Genomic DNA, 18058 nt, shown 5'->3' with positions numbered 1-18058 from the left:
TAAATAAATGGCAGTGTTGCAAATCAAACTGGAACACAGGCTTTCTCCTTTTCCATGCTTGGTCTGAGACTTTTCACATGAGGAGTGCTTAAAGATTGCTGACTGATTAATGAGGACTGGAAGAGTCCATTTTTAGCCAATTTGACATCAAATAACTTCACAAAGATCTCATGACTGATAAGAAGTGGTATAAATTTACCATGAGTACACAAGAAGGAATCTTTAGATGAAAAAGTCTTGGATGGGAAGGAAAGAAAAGTAAACAAGGCTTTGCCTATGAGTCTCCTCTCTCTGTGATCTCTTTCCAGTGCACAGTGACGTGTGGCCAGGGCCTCAGGTACCGGGTGGTTCTCTGCATCGACCATCGAGGAATGCACACAGGAGGCTGTAGCCCCAAAACAAAGCCCCACATCAAAGAGGAATGCATCATACCCACTCCCTGCTACAAACCCAAAGGTAATCCGATAGGTGTTTTCCTACCACTCTGTTCATTGTCAAGTGTATTCAGGTGATGTTTTAAACTCCTTGGAATATTTTTAAGTCTCCCTAGTATTCTTAGTACAAATTTCTTATAACTTAAACTAAATGAACTTGATTCCCTTTTAAAATCTTTCCAATGGTTTTCTTTATAAATTTTAAGTACTGCATATAGAAATCTATTTATACATGTATAATGTCTCTCAAGTCATAAAGTTGTTTGAAGACTGTTGCTGAAAAAATAACAGATATACCTGCTTAAAGGGAGATCAGATATTATAGAAATCTGTGAAAAAAAAAAAAAGAAATCTGTGTATGATTTACTATCCACATTTCTTGATGTTGTAAACAAGGGAATAAGTCCAAGTGAGTTCATTGCTAAGCCTGAAATACACTGGGAAGTCTCATACTTCAAACTGATGAAACAGAAAATTGTCACTTTTTATATTAAAAATTAAAACATTAGTATGAGACTGCATTCCAGAACCATAATTTGAAATAAAATTTGGAATATATCATAAGATAATAGATATTGCAAACAATTTACTAAAAAGGAACTTTAGAAAAGTTCTGCTTAGCAAGATTTATTATAATTATACTGAGTCTCTCAGATGAGGAGTTTCACTCCTCTGATTTCTGTGCAAGTTTTGTTACCTATGTCAATGAAAGAGAAAAATCCAAAGCCACAAATCATTCAGAGGTAAAGAATTCTTTATTATAAACCTCCTCTAATTTTTAACATTTAGATATGGTTCCCATTTCTTTCTTTAAACATTTTATTTTGTTAAATTATTACATTTCTTTGAAAATCAGCCACAGTATAAGTTTTTATCATCCTCTAGCTTGCCTCAGTGCAAGCGAATGTCATCATAAAATCTAAATGATATAAAATGAAACCAAAGAACAAAAGTATACCAGAAATCCCAATTAATTTTAATAAATGCTCCTTTTTCTAAGCCTCAGTTTCTTCACCTATAAAATGGGGGTAATCAGAGTATCCATGTATTATTAGATCATGCAAGGGTTAAATGGGATGTAATGTAGATACAGTGGTTAACCAAATGCCTGATGTACAGTCAGTTCTGCTCAAATGTAACCATTATTGTCCTCAAAAGTAGGAGGATAGAATTGTCCTCAATATTGTCCTCAAAAGTAGGAGGCACATCAGATACAATTCAGTTAAAATCAACAGTCATGTATAATCCGCCTACTAGAGCCGAACTGAATGATTCATTATTGAAAGACAATAATTCATGCTTTCAGAGGTAGTTTCACTGTCATTTAATGGCAACAGATGGGGTAATTATAAAGTGATGTGTGGATAGCTATTGCCTTGCTGTGTTTTAAAATGCTAGCAAATCTGGCAGCACCTGTAGCTCAGCGGGTAGGGTGCTGGCCACATATGCCAAGGCTGGTGGATTCAAACCCAGCCTGGGCCAGCTAAAATCAACAGTGACAACTGCAACAAAAAAAAATAGCCAGGTGTTATGACAGGCCTCTGTAATACTTGGAGGCTGAGGCAAGAGAATCGCTTAAGCCCAAGAGTTTGAGGTTGCTGTGAGCTGTGATGCAACAGCACTCTACTGAGGACAACATAGTGAGACTCTATCTCAAAAAAAAAAAGTAAATAAGTAAATAAAAATAAAATGTTAGCAAATCCTTTTGGTATTGGCAGTTTTACATTTCTCACTTGCTTTGTTTTCTGCCTATAAATAATGGCTGCACGTCGAGGACAAGAAGTGATGCCCCTCACTTAAAATAGTCGGTCATTTATTAGCTTTATAACCACTAAGCCACTTCAGAGAAAGAAAAGCAATTTGTGGTTTACTATCAAGAATAAAATCTGGATTTTCACAACTAAGAAGTGAGACTGGCTCTCTAAGCATCATTAAAATACCATATAATTCTATGATGTGTATGTATAGAGATATATTTCTTTCATCTTTGCAATTATATGTTATAAAATGGTGATAGTGCTTCATTGGCTCATACTATAAAGGCAAATATGCCTATAAATGACCCTAATAAATATGTCAGAATGGGAATCTTGGCAGTTACATCTGTAGGCACGGTTATAACCTCCCTCTTGATTTTTCTCCTCCACATTTTTCTCCCCAGGAAGTAGTTAGGAAGCTTGTTCTGAATTGTTTGGCCAAAGCTAGATAAGTACGTGAAACCAGTTAAATGATGGGTTATGAACTCTAAGTTGTACATATTCCAATTGTCAGTGAGACTTGGGGTAGTACCAAGTGAGCAAGATATCTAAAACATTATTTTGTGAATTTCAGAGCAGCAGAGTTTATTTTTGACAATGTGACATAGATCACACTTAGCCAAAAGGCAAAAATAAGTTAGAATTTATAGAAACTAGTACAGTATTCTGTGTTTGTTTTAAAAGGTAAAATGCTGTTCTATCTTTTTAACAAGAAATAGTGAAAGGATACTTTGATGATTCTTTATGTGCACACTGAGCTAGTGCTCCCAGAATTGTGACTTTCATAATAAAAGGACTTTGCTACAGGTGGTGCCTGTGGTTCAAGGAGTAGGGTGCCGGCCCCATATACTGGGGTGGCGGGTTCAAACCTGACCCTGGCCAAAACTGCAAAAATAAATAAATAAATAAAAGGACTTTGCTACTCTACATGGAGAGGAAAGATGTATACAGACTAATATTAAATATTTTTCAAATCCTACTTTGTTTTTCTTGATCTAACCATCATCAGAAGCAGCAATTTACCTAAAAACATATTGTTTGTGGTTGTCAACATAGTATGAATAACTTCTAGGCATGGTGCAAAACTAAGAATTGGTGAGGAGAAAAAGGAACGTCCCCCAAATTCCAGATTGGTTCTAACTTCTTCTCTTGTATGTGCATTCACTGAATTTTCAGAGAAACTTCCGGTGGAGGCCAAACTGCCTTGGTACAAACAGGCTCAAGAACTCGAAGAAGGAGCGGCTGTGTCAGAAGAGCCCTCGTAAGTTTTAAAAGCACAAATTGTTCACTTTTGGAAGCTCATGGGTTTAAAGAATGCAGTGCCTCCCAGGTCATGGCTTTCAGGGTTCTGAACTAAGGGTAATCATCTTACCAAAGGTGAAATGAGGCTTTTGGGCTCTCTAATTAGAGATTTATGAGTTTCAAAGAGTTTGTCAAAACTCATGATTGGTCTCAAAATACTTTTTAATTTTGTCTAAAGTAGGCAGATGAAGACATAGTGCTTACTCTCTTCTCCAAACTCTGACCTTCTCCTTTCTCTAGGAAAGAGGCCAAGGGTGAGAAGGCCCCGGTGGCATCTGCTGATGTAATATAGGTTTGATGTGGAAGTCTGGGCAGCTTTTCCCACACCTTATCTCCCAGCTTTGCAGTATAATACCCATTCACAAAAAAAGGGGGGGAGTAAGGAAACTGTGTCTAAGGAAGGGAAAGGGAGTTCATTAGCTTTGCTTTTTCTTTTCTTGCTGGCTTTGGTTTCACAGGGAGACCCAGGTCTTTGCCCCACTTGATCAGGATCCCATTCTTGCTCAGTTTTATCAAGGCCAGAAAATTTGTAAGACCATTAGGCACAGATTTGCCAGATACTTCAGAAGTGGAAACTAAGAGAGACAAAAGTAGATGAATTGATTGACAAGTAAATATATATTGGTTTTACTAGAAACACTGAGAGTCATATTTGCTGCATCTGTTTTACAAATAAGAGAATGCACTCTATTGACAAATTATTATCTTTGACCAGAGCAATTCCTCAGTGGAAGATTTTCCAGATTTATTCATTTATTATAAGGGCTAGGCTCTGTGGCATTCACTGACACACAAGACATGTCACACCCCCTCCAGGAGTTCACAGGAGAGCATGTGGGATATGAAATGTTTCCAAATTCAACTCATCATTTAAATCATAAGTTTCACATTGTAATCAATATATTCAATGCAACATAGAATTTTCTCAGATTTGTCCTGTTTGAAATCTGATGTGGTTTGCCAGAAGACAGTTATGTTCTGGAATCTTACCCTAAACTGCAAGAGATTTGAGAAGAAATGCAGAATATAGATTTGTACAATAAGCAAGGTCATGTGTCAGGAAATTATATTGTCACATGATTCCACAGAAAAATTGTCCATGCATCTAGCAAAACTTTTTTTTTTTTTTTTTGGCCAGGGCCAGGTTTGAACCCGCCACCTCCGTTATATGTGGCTGGCACCCTACTCCTTGAGCCACAGGCCCCACCCCATGTAAAACATTTCTTACTTAAAAGGACAATTAACAAAACATAAATTATTTCTGTGCTGTAAAGTTACTACAACAACATTTTCTACTTGTTTGAGAGAAAGCAACTAACCCTTGCAGAACTTTGGGGGAAAGGCAGCAGTTACAAATCACGATGCAACCTTCAAGGGAATGCGTAAAGCTAAACAGTTTTGTCTTTCTCCTTTTAGTATCTGGTTTTCCAGGCCTTCCTGTTGCTGAAGGGGAAGTAAGCAGTTCATTTTAAAGTAGCATGAACTCCTTCATCCACTAAGATCCTATTTAAGTCACAGAAAGGTGCCGTGTAACTGCAGCTGGTTATTCCTTTTATATACTCTTAGATTAAATATGTTTAAAACCAAATATGTATTATTTTACACATTTATAAACTCTCTGCTCTCCTTGCATGCTACATTTTGTCATTTGGTCTAAAGTATGATCCTATCTATAATATTGCATTCTGACTGATGTCAAATAATACAGTAAAGTTGAAGATTAATAAAAACATCTTACATCAATAATGAAACATCTTTCCCATTATTAGATGCATCTCAGAAGTAAGCTGTAAGCAGAGATTAGTGCTTCTGCAAAAGCATCGCATAGTCCATTTTGTAATGATTTTCTTCTACTAAAGGTCTGATTAAGATGAATTATGTTTAACTTTAATCTTAATAAAATCCCTAAAGTATTTAAACACATAGCTTAAGCCACTGAAACTATAGCCATATTTGAGACTATTAAATTTTACTCTGAGTGTAACAGAATCACCATGTTGGCATGATTAATCTGAATTGAAGTAGACTGTAATTGGAGTGGTGGTACAGGGTGAAGGAAATATATACTATTATGCTCAGAACAATAATAACTTTTATACCAAAATGAAATAAATGACAGCTGTAGAATAATGTAATGAAAGGTATATGGTTTCCACATTTTAATACACTTTACATGTTCAGTGCACTGCACTCTGAGAAAGGTCCTGAGTGTCATGTAATTTTTTTTTTTTAACTTTCATTGATTTTGAACTTAAAGAACATAATTTTGCATGGCTTTAATTCCTTCTTTTTTTTAACCACATATACCAGTTTTGAGCTGTATGTAACAACCTATAATTAGTCTCCAAAGCATAATGAAAAAATGATATACTGTCAGCAAGTCATTCCTCCCCCTACCAAAGAGACTCACATTGCTTAAATTAAATGCTAATGTTTCAGAGCTGCGGCTGTCACTTCTGAACTGCCACAGAGAAACAGAACAGTGGCCCAGAACTATTATCTGTCGCCTTGGCTCTAGCCAACACTGGAGAGGGCTATAGTAGAGCAGCATGTATCACTTATTACTGCACATGGAAAGTGAAAATATTATCACCAGCCTGTCCCATTAAATAATATGGGGAAATTACCAGATTAAAGTCTTTAGCCTTTGAAGATATCCTTATTAAATGTTAGATACTTTTTAGTAATCCTAACATGTAAGGAAAAGATTGGTTAGCACTCTGGCCAAAAATGTGTTGGAACCGAACCACTCTGAGATGTTTAGAAGAAAACTATGATAAAAGACTAAAAACAGAATTGCCAAGAAATAAGTAGAACTTTATAGAACAGAAGAGTGTACCAACAACCAACACTGTAGTTCCACTAAACTAAACACCACACAGAAGATACAAATACAGTTGTCAGGATACCAGTCTCATAGATTGACCAACAAATTCATGGCAATAGGATCTCATTATGGTAACATACTTAAATGGATGCGTTCATCATATAAAGCTGCAACTTCTATTCAGAAAAACTTTTGGATGTTTTTTTTCACCAACAACAGAATTGTGATTTATTTGATTCATATGGTAGAAAGGTTGTACTATTATGATGAATATATATTCTTGGTGTGCAAAGCAGGAATCCCTAACCCACTTGTGGGAGTCATACCCTCTGAGCTGATTTTTCACTGGTGGTCATAGTTTGCCTCGATTCAGGTGTATATTTTTATCAGGTTTTCCTGAAAATCAGCAGCAAGAATCTTTAAGCAAGGTATTTTATTTTGCCTCTATAATTGAGCAGAATAATACAAACAAGATCCAAATTCCAAACTGAGACTAAGCAATGGGGTGCATTAGCCACCATCAAACACGGACAATCTTACCAATAAATACAATAAAATGAACTTGCTTCAAAGGATCTCATTTGAGGAATCAATTCAAAATCTTTGATACCAAATTAACACAGAAGGAACTGTGGTTAACGATAGACTTGTGCAATTAATAAGATTCTGGGGAGTCACATTTCCGAGTGTAACAGTAGTGCCATTCCAGCACCAGATGGGGGATGACAACAACGCTGGTGAATTATCTTCTGTTAGGCCCGTCTGGTCACATCCACTGAAAAATATATAGGAATAGCTCTCTGGGTCTTTTTTGAAACCCTTCAAAGTTACTTTTATTTGGTGGGGGATCAGAACTACAATGTGGTAGTACAATTATTTTTGTTAATGAAGTAGAAGTTTAAAAAATTACTGACATATTTTCCATCTCTTATTTTTACCCCTTACTTTTAGTTTTTGTTGAGATGTATACATAAACATCTCTAACACCTGGAGGCAAGTAAATATGACAACCCCTTGACAGCTTAATTTCTTAAGGAAAAATGATACAGTGGTAATCTCTTAGACAGTTAAAGAAAGGTTGCTGAACAGGAAGTCATTCATCTAACCTTAAAAAGTCTGATCTGATTTGGAATAGGGAGGAAATTGTTCATTTCCTTAACTCCTTTAGGCCACTACCAAGCCACTGACTACCTAGGTATAATTTGCTAAAGCAGTCATGCTTAAAAAAAAAAAAAACAAAAAAACAAGTATGGCCTGAAGGCTCCAGGTGCTCTGCCTTCCCCTTTCCAGACTTCCAGGTGTCTAAAACAAGGCATGCCAGGTAGAGGAAGGGAGGATGAAGGGGGCACTTAGGGAAGCCAGGGTCTGCCTATATATTAGTGTGTAAGCCACCAACAGTTCTTTGATGGTACAGAGCGAGCAATAGAACATGGTAGTTCCTTGGGCACCATGCGGCCAACCACGTTACCCAGCCATCCTCTCCCCAGGGAGCCAGCATTTACCAGGTGGAGAACCTCAATGATGCCAGGCTCTCAAAGGTAGTGTTGGGTAGTCCTGGTACCTTACTCTCTCATTCTAAAATATCTTGACTTACCTTATTAGATTTTCAGAATGGCTTTGCATGGTTAAGAAACCATTTATGTGCTTCAACATAACATTTAGGGCTTAAATATGTTGCCTTAAATAACCATGGTGTGAGCCATTAAAAAAGAAGAAGATGAAGAAAAAGAGCAAGCAGGCAGAAGGCAACACTAATATCTGGATGCCAGATGGCATCAGCCTAGTGATGGGGTTGATTCAATAGGAAGCAAAGGGAAATTCCTGTCATGCATCTGTGTGAACAGAACCCACAAGGAATCAGATGATGAAAAGCCAATAAGGAAGAGTAGCCACGGTGATCCCGCGGTCATTAAATGCCTTGTTTACCTTGCTGGAAATGGTATTTAGATATATAATACTGAAGCATGTGTTTGCATTACTCCATATTTATACCTACCAAGTAGTCTGAGAATGCGGATGGCTTACCTCAGTGGTTTAGAATGTGAATTCATGTACTTTTTAAAATGTGGCTAGAAATGTTAATTGTGTAATATGTGTGTTTCTATCCCCTCCCCCAAAGATGTAGTGAATCAAACATCAGTAATGAGTCCAGATAGTGCTGCTGTTCATAGTCTCCTGATAAATTACCTGAATTATGTTCTCTTCAAGAATCTCGGGCCACAGAAAATCAACAAGGAATAGCTGGTAGAGAGACAGAAACAGATTTCTTGTGAATCAAGAGTCTTCTCACGTATGATTAAGATATTCAACACTATTTTCAGATTATTAGAGTGACAAAAAGGCTGTTTAAACAGCACAAGAGGTTAAGTATTAGAATTATAGGTTACAAAAGCACAAAGGCATTTAATTTTGAGAACTGACATATGGCAGAGCTAACGCCTCACGTTGGTCAGACTGAATCAGCCTTCACCCCACGACAGTCTTGTCCTCTCTCTCTCTTCCAGCTCTGGACTTTCTGACCTCCACCCTACTTACCAAAATGAGCCTCTTCCTTTGTACTCTCTGCAACAGCAAGTAGAGTGCTCAATATAAATTCTCTGGCTAATTATTAATATTGGTTTTAGAGTGACACGGGACCTGGTAATTGTTCCCGCTGCCTAATGACAGGTGCTAAATTCACCCACCTGCTGTATGCCATGCTCTGTACCAGCTGGAAGTATTGCAAAAATAATACAGTCATCCTTTCCTGCAAGCATCCTTTAGTGCATTCTTGTCACAGGAACTATAGGATTGTGACCAAAGTTGTATATTTCCCCTCTATCCATGGAGGAACGAATGAGCTAATTATTTTGAAGAAGTTCCATTTGACATTTGAGTATGCACAGAATGAGAGAGTGTTACTGATTTTAAAAGGAGTACAGAGGATTTATTTATTGAATTCTCAAATTCTCTACTACCATATGTTAGAATTGCATCTACCACTGAGCTAAAATATCACATAGTGAAGCTAGTACGTGGTCAGGCACATATATAAGAAATCAATGAGAAAGGAGGGTAATATACAGGCAGTCCCCAAGTTATGAGCAAGATTGGGTCTGTAGGTTTTTTCTTAAGTTGAATTTGTATGTAAGTTGAAACAGATACATTTACCTACTACCTGTACTGACCTCCATTTAAAACTTGAGTCTTAAGTCACTTGGATGTTTGTAACTCAAGGACTTACTGTAAGAGCCTCCATTAATAAGCAGAGGTTTGTAACTCGGGGACTGCCTGTATACACAGAAGGGATTTGATGTGAACTGATGTTTGGCACATTATGATAAAACTGGTTTGAATCTGGCTTTGATTCCAAAGCTAGTACTTGGGGAAAGACATTGGATCTTTTTACAGAGAAAATGATCAGATATTTTGTGTCAGTATTTGTACCTCTGTGATTACTACCTCTATAATGATGATAGGCCACAGACAATTTCCTAAAATTGACTTTTTTGTTCATATACATTAAGCTCCCAACTATATGAGTTGAGGAGGTTTGAATCTGTTTGTCTGCCCTAAAAAGGAAACAGCCCTGGTAGGATCAAAGTAAAAATCAATTTAATTACTGATCATACCTTCATGCAGAGCAGCTGTGTGCACAGCAGCTAAAAGTGTCTGAATCTTGGGTCCTTATTAGAAACAGAGGACCTTAACCCTATATGCCTCAATTTCTTCCTTTGTAAAGTGACGATAATAGTCTCTGCATGGTAAGGTTGCCGTAAGGATTAAATCAGTGTGTGTAAAGTACCTGGCATGCAGGAAGTATGACACCTATGAACTGTGATGATTAGGCCTTTTCTAGCATCATTCTTCTTCCTAGAGAATCTTTAAGGGAGTTCAAATGTATAAGAACAACTCCTTATAAAGGGAGGAATTGAGGCAGATGTGCTGCCTCATATATCTTGTATCTAATGGCATTTGAGCAAGAGCCACAAGATTCAAAACTCAGTTAGGGGTTCCCAGTTCACACCACTTCATTGCCTTTGACACTTCTGAGGCTCTTTGAAGACTCACCTGTAAGCACTGTACTTTAAATTTGGCCAAGAGTTTATTCTAAGGGACAAGGGTTAGTTATCATTGGTTGAATAAAAAGAGATTTATGGGGAATTGCAAAAATGAGTAAGGAAAGTTTGGGAAATGCTTGGGTGAAAAAGCAGTGTCTTTCAACTATGAGTTAAATATACTTGATCCCCATGCACAGAGACAGCAAAATCCATAATAAACTCAAAGAGAGCAGACAGAGCTGTTTTTATGTAGTCATTAGAAAAGGCCATGATTGCAAAGCAAGAAGTTCTAAATTCATCAGCCCCTCCCACTATCACCACCGTTACTCATTCTGCAGCTACTTTCAAAAAGCTAAATCTGAACTGTTGCTCAGCTGAGCCCTAGAGAGTGACAAAGACAAATTAATGGGATCCTTGCGTGCCAAAATAAAGTATAGACGCTGTCACCACCAATATATGTTAAGTCCATTAAGGTCATTTTTAATGAACTGAACTTTTCATTGGAAAGCTTTGCCAAACTTGTTGAATTAAGAGAAAGAAACCTTTACAAAATTGCAAGATAAACTAATTTCACTCTATGTAAAGGCGAAATGGCACATGAGCAGTTTATAATATTTTAAATCTTTATCAAAGTCAGGGAAAGTAATACACCTTAAACACTACATTCTGGTATTATGCTGAGAACTACAAATGCACTGATAATGTTGTATACTACCATGGTACCTCGGCCCCAGAATGTAGCTTTTAAAATAATCATGCTCTCCTCAAGGAAAAGCAAGCTTTCAAATCATGTTCTGTTCACATAGGTCAGAAAAGCAAAGGGAGAGAAAAACGATCTAAAAGAAGTGTCCTATCTTCATTTTTTATTGGTAAAGAGAGTAATGTAGCTCCATTTGTATTTGCTACACGTAGTGAGTAGTCTGTCTTCCCTTTTCCCTGAAACTTCGTGTTGTGGAGCTTTAAAGAGTAGATAAAAATGAAATAAGAGCTGTCCCTGGGTTCCTCTAGCCTAGGAACAATTCCAGGATGCTCCAGAGCCTTCACTGCTGAGGAGCTAGTGGTACGATAAGCCAGTGTTTAACCAGAGTCATATAAAAATCGAAGTCAGCCTCTGTCTCAAAAATACTTTTCTTCTATAAAATAGCATTCTATTGATTTTTAATCAAAGAGTGATAGATACAGAATTTCCATGAGCCTCAAGCAACATGATTACCCAAAAAGGTTTAAGATGAAATGAGGCCAACACATACTGCCTACATAGAGCTATAAGAAATATAAATGAAAAAAAAAAAAAAAAGAAAAATATAAATGGAGTGGCACCTGTGGCTCAGTGAGTAGAGCACCGGCCCCATATACCGAGGGTGGTGGGTTCAAACCCAGCCCTAGCCAAACTGCAACAAAAAAAAATAGCCAGGCATTGTGGCAGGCACCTATAGTCCCAGCTGCTCCAGAGGCTGAGGCAAGAGAATCACCTAAGCCCAAGCCCTGGAGGTTGCTGTGAGCTGTGACATCACAGCACTCTACTGTGGGCGATAAAGTGAAACTCTATCTCTAAAAATAAAAGAAAAAATAAAGAAATATAAATGAATAAGTCCACTTACAGCTGCTAGATTTGGCTACAGTAACTTTAAAAGTAAGATATATTATTTTAAGGGAGAATTTATAGAATTTTGCAATCCGTGGAAATGAAGGGTGCAAGAAATTGAAGGGTCAAGAATACCTCTTGACTTTTTGTTAAAACTTGAGCAATTGGGTGGCCAGTGAATCGTTTTCTGTGATGGAAAAGATTGGAAAAGGAATAGGTTTCTGAGGAAGAAAATCAGGAGTTCCATTTTGGACATTTTAAGTTGGAGAGGCCTTTGAAACATAAAAGTAGAAATATCAAGAAGGCAGGAATGCCTAAGAGCCTGGTAGCTTTGGACTTGTGGCTCAGTTTCCTCATCTATGTTACCCTATTTCCCCGAAAATAAGACCTCCTCCGAAAATAAGACCTACTTACAGGAAAGATAAGACGTCCCCTGAAAATAAGACCTAGCGCATCTTTGGGAGCACACCTTAAAATAAGACACTGTCTTATTTACGGGGAAAGAGGGTATTAACTGGGGATAATAATAGTTCCTATTTTACTGAGTTCTTATTGGGATTTGACAACTTTCATTTATAAAGCACTTATTCCCTGGCACAGAAGCAGCAGTAGGTGTTTTTGATAAATTAATTAAATTAATGTTTTACTCTTTTCAAAGAAGAAAGTTCTAGACTAGAGACTAAATACCTAGAAGTTTCCTGTATGTTGCTAGTATTTGAAAGTAAAAATCACATTGCTGTCTTGGAGCTTGAGAACAGAAGGCCTTAGAATAGGCGACTGGATGGGAAGTAGCCAGAGAGAGAAATCAAGATAGTTTGGGGTCATGTAATTCAAGAGGAGAAAGTCCTGGAAGACAAAAGCCTTCGTCAACTGGGTTGAATGCCATGGGAATGAGGCAGAAGAAAACTGGATTTGTCAGGACAGCAGAAACTATGAGGACAGTATTCTTAGCAAATGGTAACTGTCTTCCTCTTGGCTTTTCTCTTATTACTAGAGAAGAGTAGCCTCCTAATGGTCAACAGACTCCCTTGTTTAACAATACTCCTTCTAATATCTTGTTTGGTACCATGTCAGAGAAAGGCTAGGGCAGCTATGTGAGATGGCTTTAACAAAGTCCTCAAACATACGCGGTCCCAGGCTTTGAAAGAGCCCAGTTACTAGTCTCTGGATGAATTGGAACTTTGAGAGAACACATCCCCCACAACACTTCCTTCTAGAATAAAGTCTCTTTGAAAGGAAAATGTGCTCTTTAATGCAGTCAGGTCCCCCCACCCCAACTTCTAGCACTGGGCGTTTACTGCAAGAAAGCCATTGCAGCATTTTTGTAGAGAAGCCAGCTGTCTCTCAAAGAACGCAAAAGAGCATCATTATCGTGAGAAAATGAAGTCTGCCACTTGGAAAATGCCTCTAAATATAGGTGTTCCAGTACTCCCTTGGTATGTTTTGGAATTGAGTCCTTTCCTCAAATTAGTACTGACTAGCAGCATTAGACAGGAACAGTCATTACATTTTTTTCTTTTCAAATACCATAGTTGTATTGGTGCCTGTGTCAAAATGTTATTGATTTTGTTATTTTAATTTCCAGAATTGTTCTGTTCTTGGTTACACTACAAGGGTGCCTTCCTGTGCTAAAGGCACCTCATAGTCTGGGTATGAAACTTAAGAATTTGAGCTGACAGTGGTACTGTCAGCTGTTTTGTGGAGTGATATCCTGGACACCTTTGAAAAATTTTGCTTGGAGACGTCAATATGAGTTGCATAACTATCATGAATTATCTGCAGCTCCAGAGAGTTGTAAACTAACAACGGCAGTTGAGAAATATTTTCATAATTCCTCATTCAGATCAAGTATCTTTGAGTAAAGATCTTTCATAATAAGTCAGATTCTCATTTATTTGGAATGATTTAGGTGTGGCTCTAAGTAAATGTAGAGGGATATTTTGGGTATCTGTCCCAAAATTGCAATGTTCCAGTTATACTTTTAAATAATCATTTTAAGTTTGCCTTCCTTAATATCGTAGATTTATAAGTAATTAATTCTAAAATTCCTAAAGTGATTCAATTGAAGAGTTGCCCTCCCTTTGTAACATTCCAAATAATTTTTGTTTACTTCTTTTAGAGAATGTTTAAAAATCCTCCCTTTCAATTTCATTGAGCAACATTAAATAACTAAAGGGTTTTTGCATGAGATCTTCTGATCTCACATAAAAGTGGGAAGCAAATGAAAGTACAAGTAAAAAGAAGGTGTTTCTCTTCCCTTTTCCAAGTATCTTTTTCACCCAACAGCAGTTTTTTCTCATATATCCAAATGCCACTTGAGATGCATTAGGTTTAGGTAACTGCACCTTTTCCTAAAGATTTTACTGCATCAGTGTCTCAAGCATTGCCTAGAATCAGGCAAAGAATCAATGTTTTTGCTCGTTTGTTTGTTTTTTGTCTTTGATGAGGAAGCTTTGGGGCTGGGCACAATGGCTGATGCCGGTACTCCTTGCTAGCAGGAGTTGGAGGTTGTTGTGAGGTAGGCTGATACCATGGCACTCTAGCCCAGGCAGCAGGGTTAGACTGTCTCAAAAAAAAAAAAAAAAAATTAGCTTTAGACAAAGGAAAGGGCATGTGGAGACCTAGGGAAAAGACAGCCATCAGCAAGCCTATGCAAGTTCATGCTCCCTACTTCTAAGAGAATTTTCGTTCTTCCTAACTACATAAGGTTACAGTGCACTGGCTCATACTGGTTTTAAATTAATTCTACAGGGAAGGATCCCAGAATTATTAGGGTTCATTTTCATCTAAGATCTTTATTCGCTAGTGTTCTTGGCCCTCTTTTAGTATACACAAATAACGCAATGTTAATGCCCAAGAGAAAAGCCATTATCGTGTGTATACTGGTCATCGTGGTCAGTGTGGCATGATTTTTATTTTTTTTCCAAAGTCTCAAAAAATAAACAACTAATATTTATAAATAAAAATAGATATTTTCAAAAAACAGATCATGCCAACTCTTATGGACAATCGAGAAAGAAGAAACACTTCAAATTCATTCTACTTCATCTGGATATACCTGATATTAAAATTGGAAAAAATATATTATTATAAAAAGAAATTACAAACATATTTAACTTATAAATGAGGATGCAATATCCTAAACAACATATTAACAAGTTGAATTAAAAATTATTGTTCAAATAATGTACTTTGGTCAAAATTAAATCCAACTTATGTAAGAATTAGTATTTTCTTTTCTCTTTTTTTTTCTTTTCCTTTCCCTCACCCCCTCCCTCCTTCTCTCTCTGTCTGCTCTCCCCTTCCCCCACCCCCCCACTGTGTCATTAATTGTCCTCATATCAAAGTTGAATACATAGGATTCATGCTTCTCCCACTCCTGTAATGGCAAAGAAGCAACTTTTCAAAATCAAAGAATAAAGAGAAAGATTGGATTAAAAATAAGATAAAACTATATGGAATAATGTGCTTTTACCAATAAAGTATGTGATTATTTTGTCCCCAAATGACATATTTATGTAAAAGTCTTTGTAGTTAATTCAGAATAGAAAAATACTTAAACAATATTTTATTTTTTCAATATACTATTTTCCAGATTCCCTCTGTGGCCACTAGTTAAGGATAAAATTTTCAAAAGGGAAAACTCATGATTCTAATGCAAATAGATACATAAAACAAACATCTGTCAAAGGTTTTGGTTTCATAATCAATCAGTGAGGGATCCAGTAATATGTTATAGCCAATTCAAAGGAAATTTAAGAGAATGATACACATGTAGGCAAATAATAATGCTGACAGAATTTACAAATAGATGCAAAATCGGTCTATCCATAGAGCGACGATCAATTGCATTGCCATAGACACAGTCTGCATTTCTATGGGCAAGAATAACACAGAATGGTGAAATAGCTCAAAGTCAGTGAAGGGACATAATAGGGTATCTAGTAATCTTTGGGGCTCACTTCAGAGTTTTTTGTGATTTTTCCCTACACTATGCAGTTTATTCCCTTCTCCTTTATCACCCCAGAATCATGCTACCACTTTCATACATAGAACATGGCTGTATACTTCCTAGACAGCCCTCGTGTATCAAATGAAAAAAGATTTAAAAAAATCCATAGCAAACCTCTGTAGCAATCATTGCTCAAAAGCTCCTAAGACTGAAAACTAAACCAAAACTGAGCATGTTCAGTGTGACCTCCTGAACACACCACTTTGCATTTTGAAACTCGGTCATGAGACTAGGAACAGCATCAAGACAACACACCCATGATGCTACTATTGTTTTGAATAATCCTAAAACATATATGTGAGAAAGGAAGAGAAAAGAAAGCAATGGGAAAAGGGAAAAGTTAAATGAGTTACTCACAGACCGTGTGTACATACAACTCGAACATAACTGGCTAATATCTGTGGTGATACGAGAGTAATTAACCAGGAATAAATTGCTTCTGTTTCATATTAATAAAGTGGTTGTTTTTATTATATCAGTACATGCTTCTCACTCCATTAATAGTCAATAATAAACTAAATTGCTTAGGGATTTTAGAAGTGAATTTTATTGTCACTGTTTTCTACTTCATAAAAGAGACCGTGGCAATTAATCTAATTAAAGGCTAAATTTTTTGTTAATGAGGAGAACAATTTCTGCAAATAGGAGACCAGACAGAAATATGAATCATCCATTTGTCATGTATATGGGTTTTTTTTTTAACTTCCTGGAGGTGGGAAGACTAAATGTAGGGATCATAACAGTCTCTTCTGAAATTTATACCTATCTTTTAAAGAACACACTTGTCAAGCCATTCTTCATTCAGCCAACAGTAGTGCTGCTAACAAAAAGAATTTTTAATTTAAAAATTAAAATTTTAAATTAAACTTCAATCAAAAGAACCTTTTCATTGTCCATTTACACATCAAAATTATTAACATACTCTTTAAAAAATGATTGCACTCCATTTTAAAGGTCCCACTTTAAAAGTTCTAACTCAGCAAGTGCTGTTCAAAATGAGACTTTTAAACATTAGAATTAAACCTTCTACCTCACTTGCCTGCCCTCTCCCTGACCTTGCTTCCTCCCACTTGTGACCAGAAAACTCAAGATAGTAAATACAGAGTTGGAAGATCTAGGGACTTGGGTTGAAAAGTTTTGTATGAAAAACAGTTATTATTCATTTGGCCATTTGCACTGTCAGATATTTTTCTTTTGAAACATAATCTCCTGCCTTCAACAAGAGAGAATATATTATATCATGCACTTTATGCACTAGAGAAATTAAGTAGACTGCCAAAGGACAGCACCACTTAAAAACCAAATTGTTTTTAATTGGTGTGAACTCGATGAAGACCTAAGGACAGTGCATTGGGAGATAAGCCAGTGAGGCTGTTTTATATTTGATAAAACTCTCATTTGGGAGACATAAAGCAGATGTTTATTGTTTCTGCTATTAACCTTAAATGTCTAGATTTTTTTAAAGTATTCACATTGTATGCATACATTTTTATGCTTACATAATTTTTTTTTTTTCACTTAGACATGCTGCTGTAAAATAAAGAAGTTTCCACTATTGCAACAAGTCCATGGGCCTGCAGTAGCATGCCCTTTTCTACTTTGTGTGCTTTTGGTGAATCTTGCTGGTTCTGGAAAGAGATCGAAAACAAAGTCACTCATGTTATAGGCAAGGAAAGCTGAAGGTCCAGTCTGTACATCATTTGTATTCTAGGTTTCATCTGGGACTCACTTTGAAAACATAAATCAGGTTGGCTACTTGTCATTCTATCAGCTTATGCGTGTGGAAAGAGATGGACGCTAAGACCTAAAGTAAGCTTGGAGATTCTGTATCAATCTCAATGTATCCGGCATCTCTTCCAAACATTCTGCTCTATACAATGGATTGGAGAGACACAGGCCACAGGCCAAATCCAGATCTGTCCATAACCATCAGATCTGCACACCCTTTTTACAACTAAAGTTGTATTGGAACACAGCCACACTTATTTATTTATTTCACACTACAATGGCACAGTTGACTAGTTGCAACAGAAACTGCATGGCCTGCTAAATCTAAAACATATTTTCTTTCTAGCCTTTTACAGAAAGCGCCTGCTGACCC

General features: G+C 36.8%; 1 protein-coding gene across 2 annotated transcripts in view; it reads left to right on the top strand.

The window, feature by feature from the left end:
• The window catches only part of ADAMTSL1 (ADAMTS like 1), a 1032656-nt gene that overhangs the window by 809651 nt on the left and 204947 nt on the right, over positions 1–18058 (top strand). For both annotated transcript variants that reach the window (XM_053571995.1, XM_053572002.1), the window contains 2 exons: positions 309–456; positions 3368–3452. In XM_053571995.1, the coding sequence (XP_053427970.1) occupies positions 309–456; positions 3368–3452 (233 nt within the window). The remainder of the gene's footprint in view (positions 1–308; positions 457–3367; positions 3453–18058) is intronic.

The sequence above is a fragment of the Nycticebus coucang genome, chromosome 2, assembly GCF_027406575.1.
Source record: "Nycticebus coucang isolate mNycCou1 chromosome 2, mNycCou1.pri, whole genome shotgun sequence".
In the NCBI taxonomy this organism is placed as follows: domain Eukaryota; kingdom Metazoa; phylum Chordata; class Mammalia; order Primates; family Lorisidae; genus Nycticebus; species Nycticebus coucang.
Note: the sequence above shows the minus strand (reverse complement) of the source record. Positions and strands in the feature narration are given on the sequence as shown.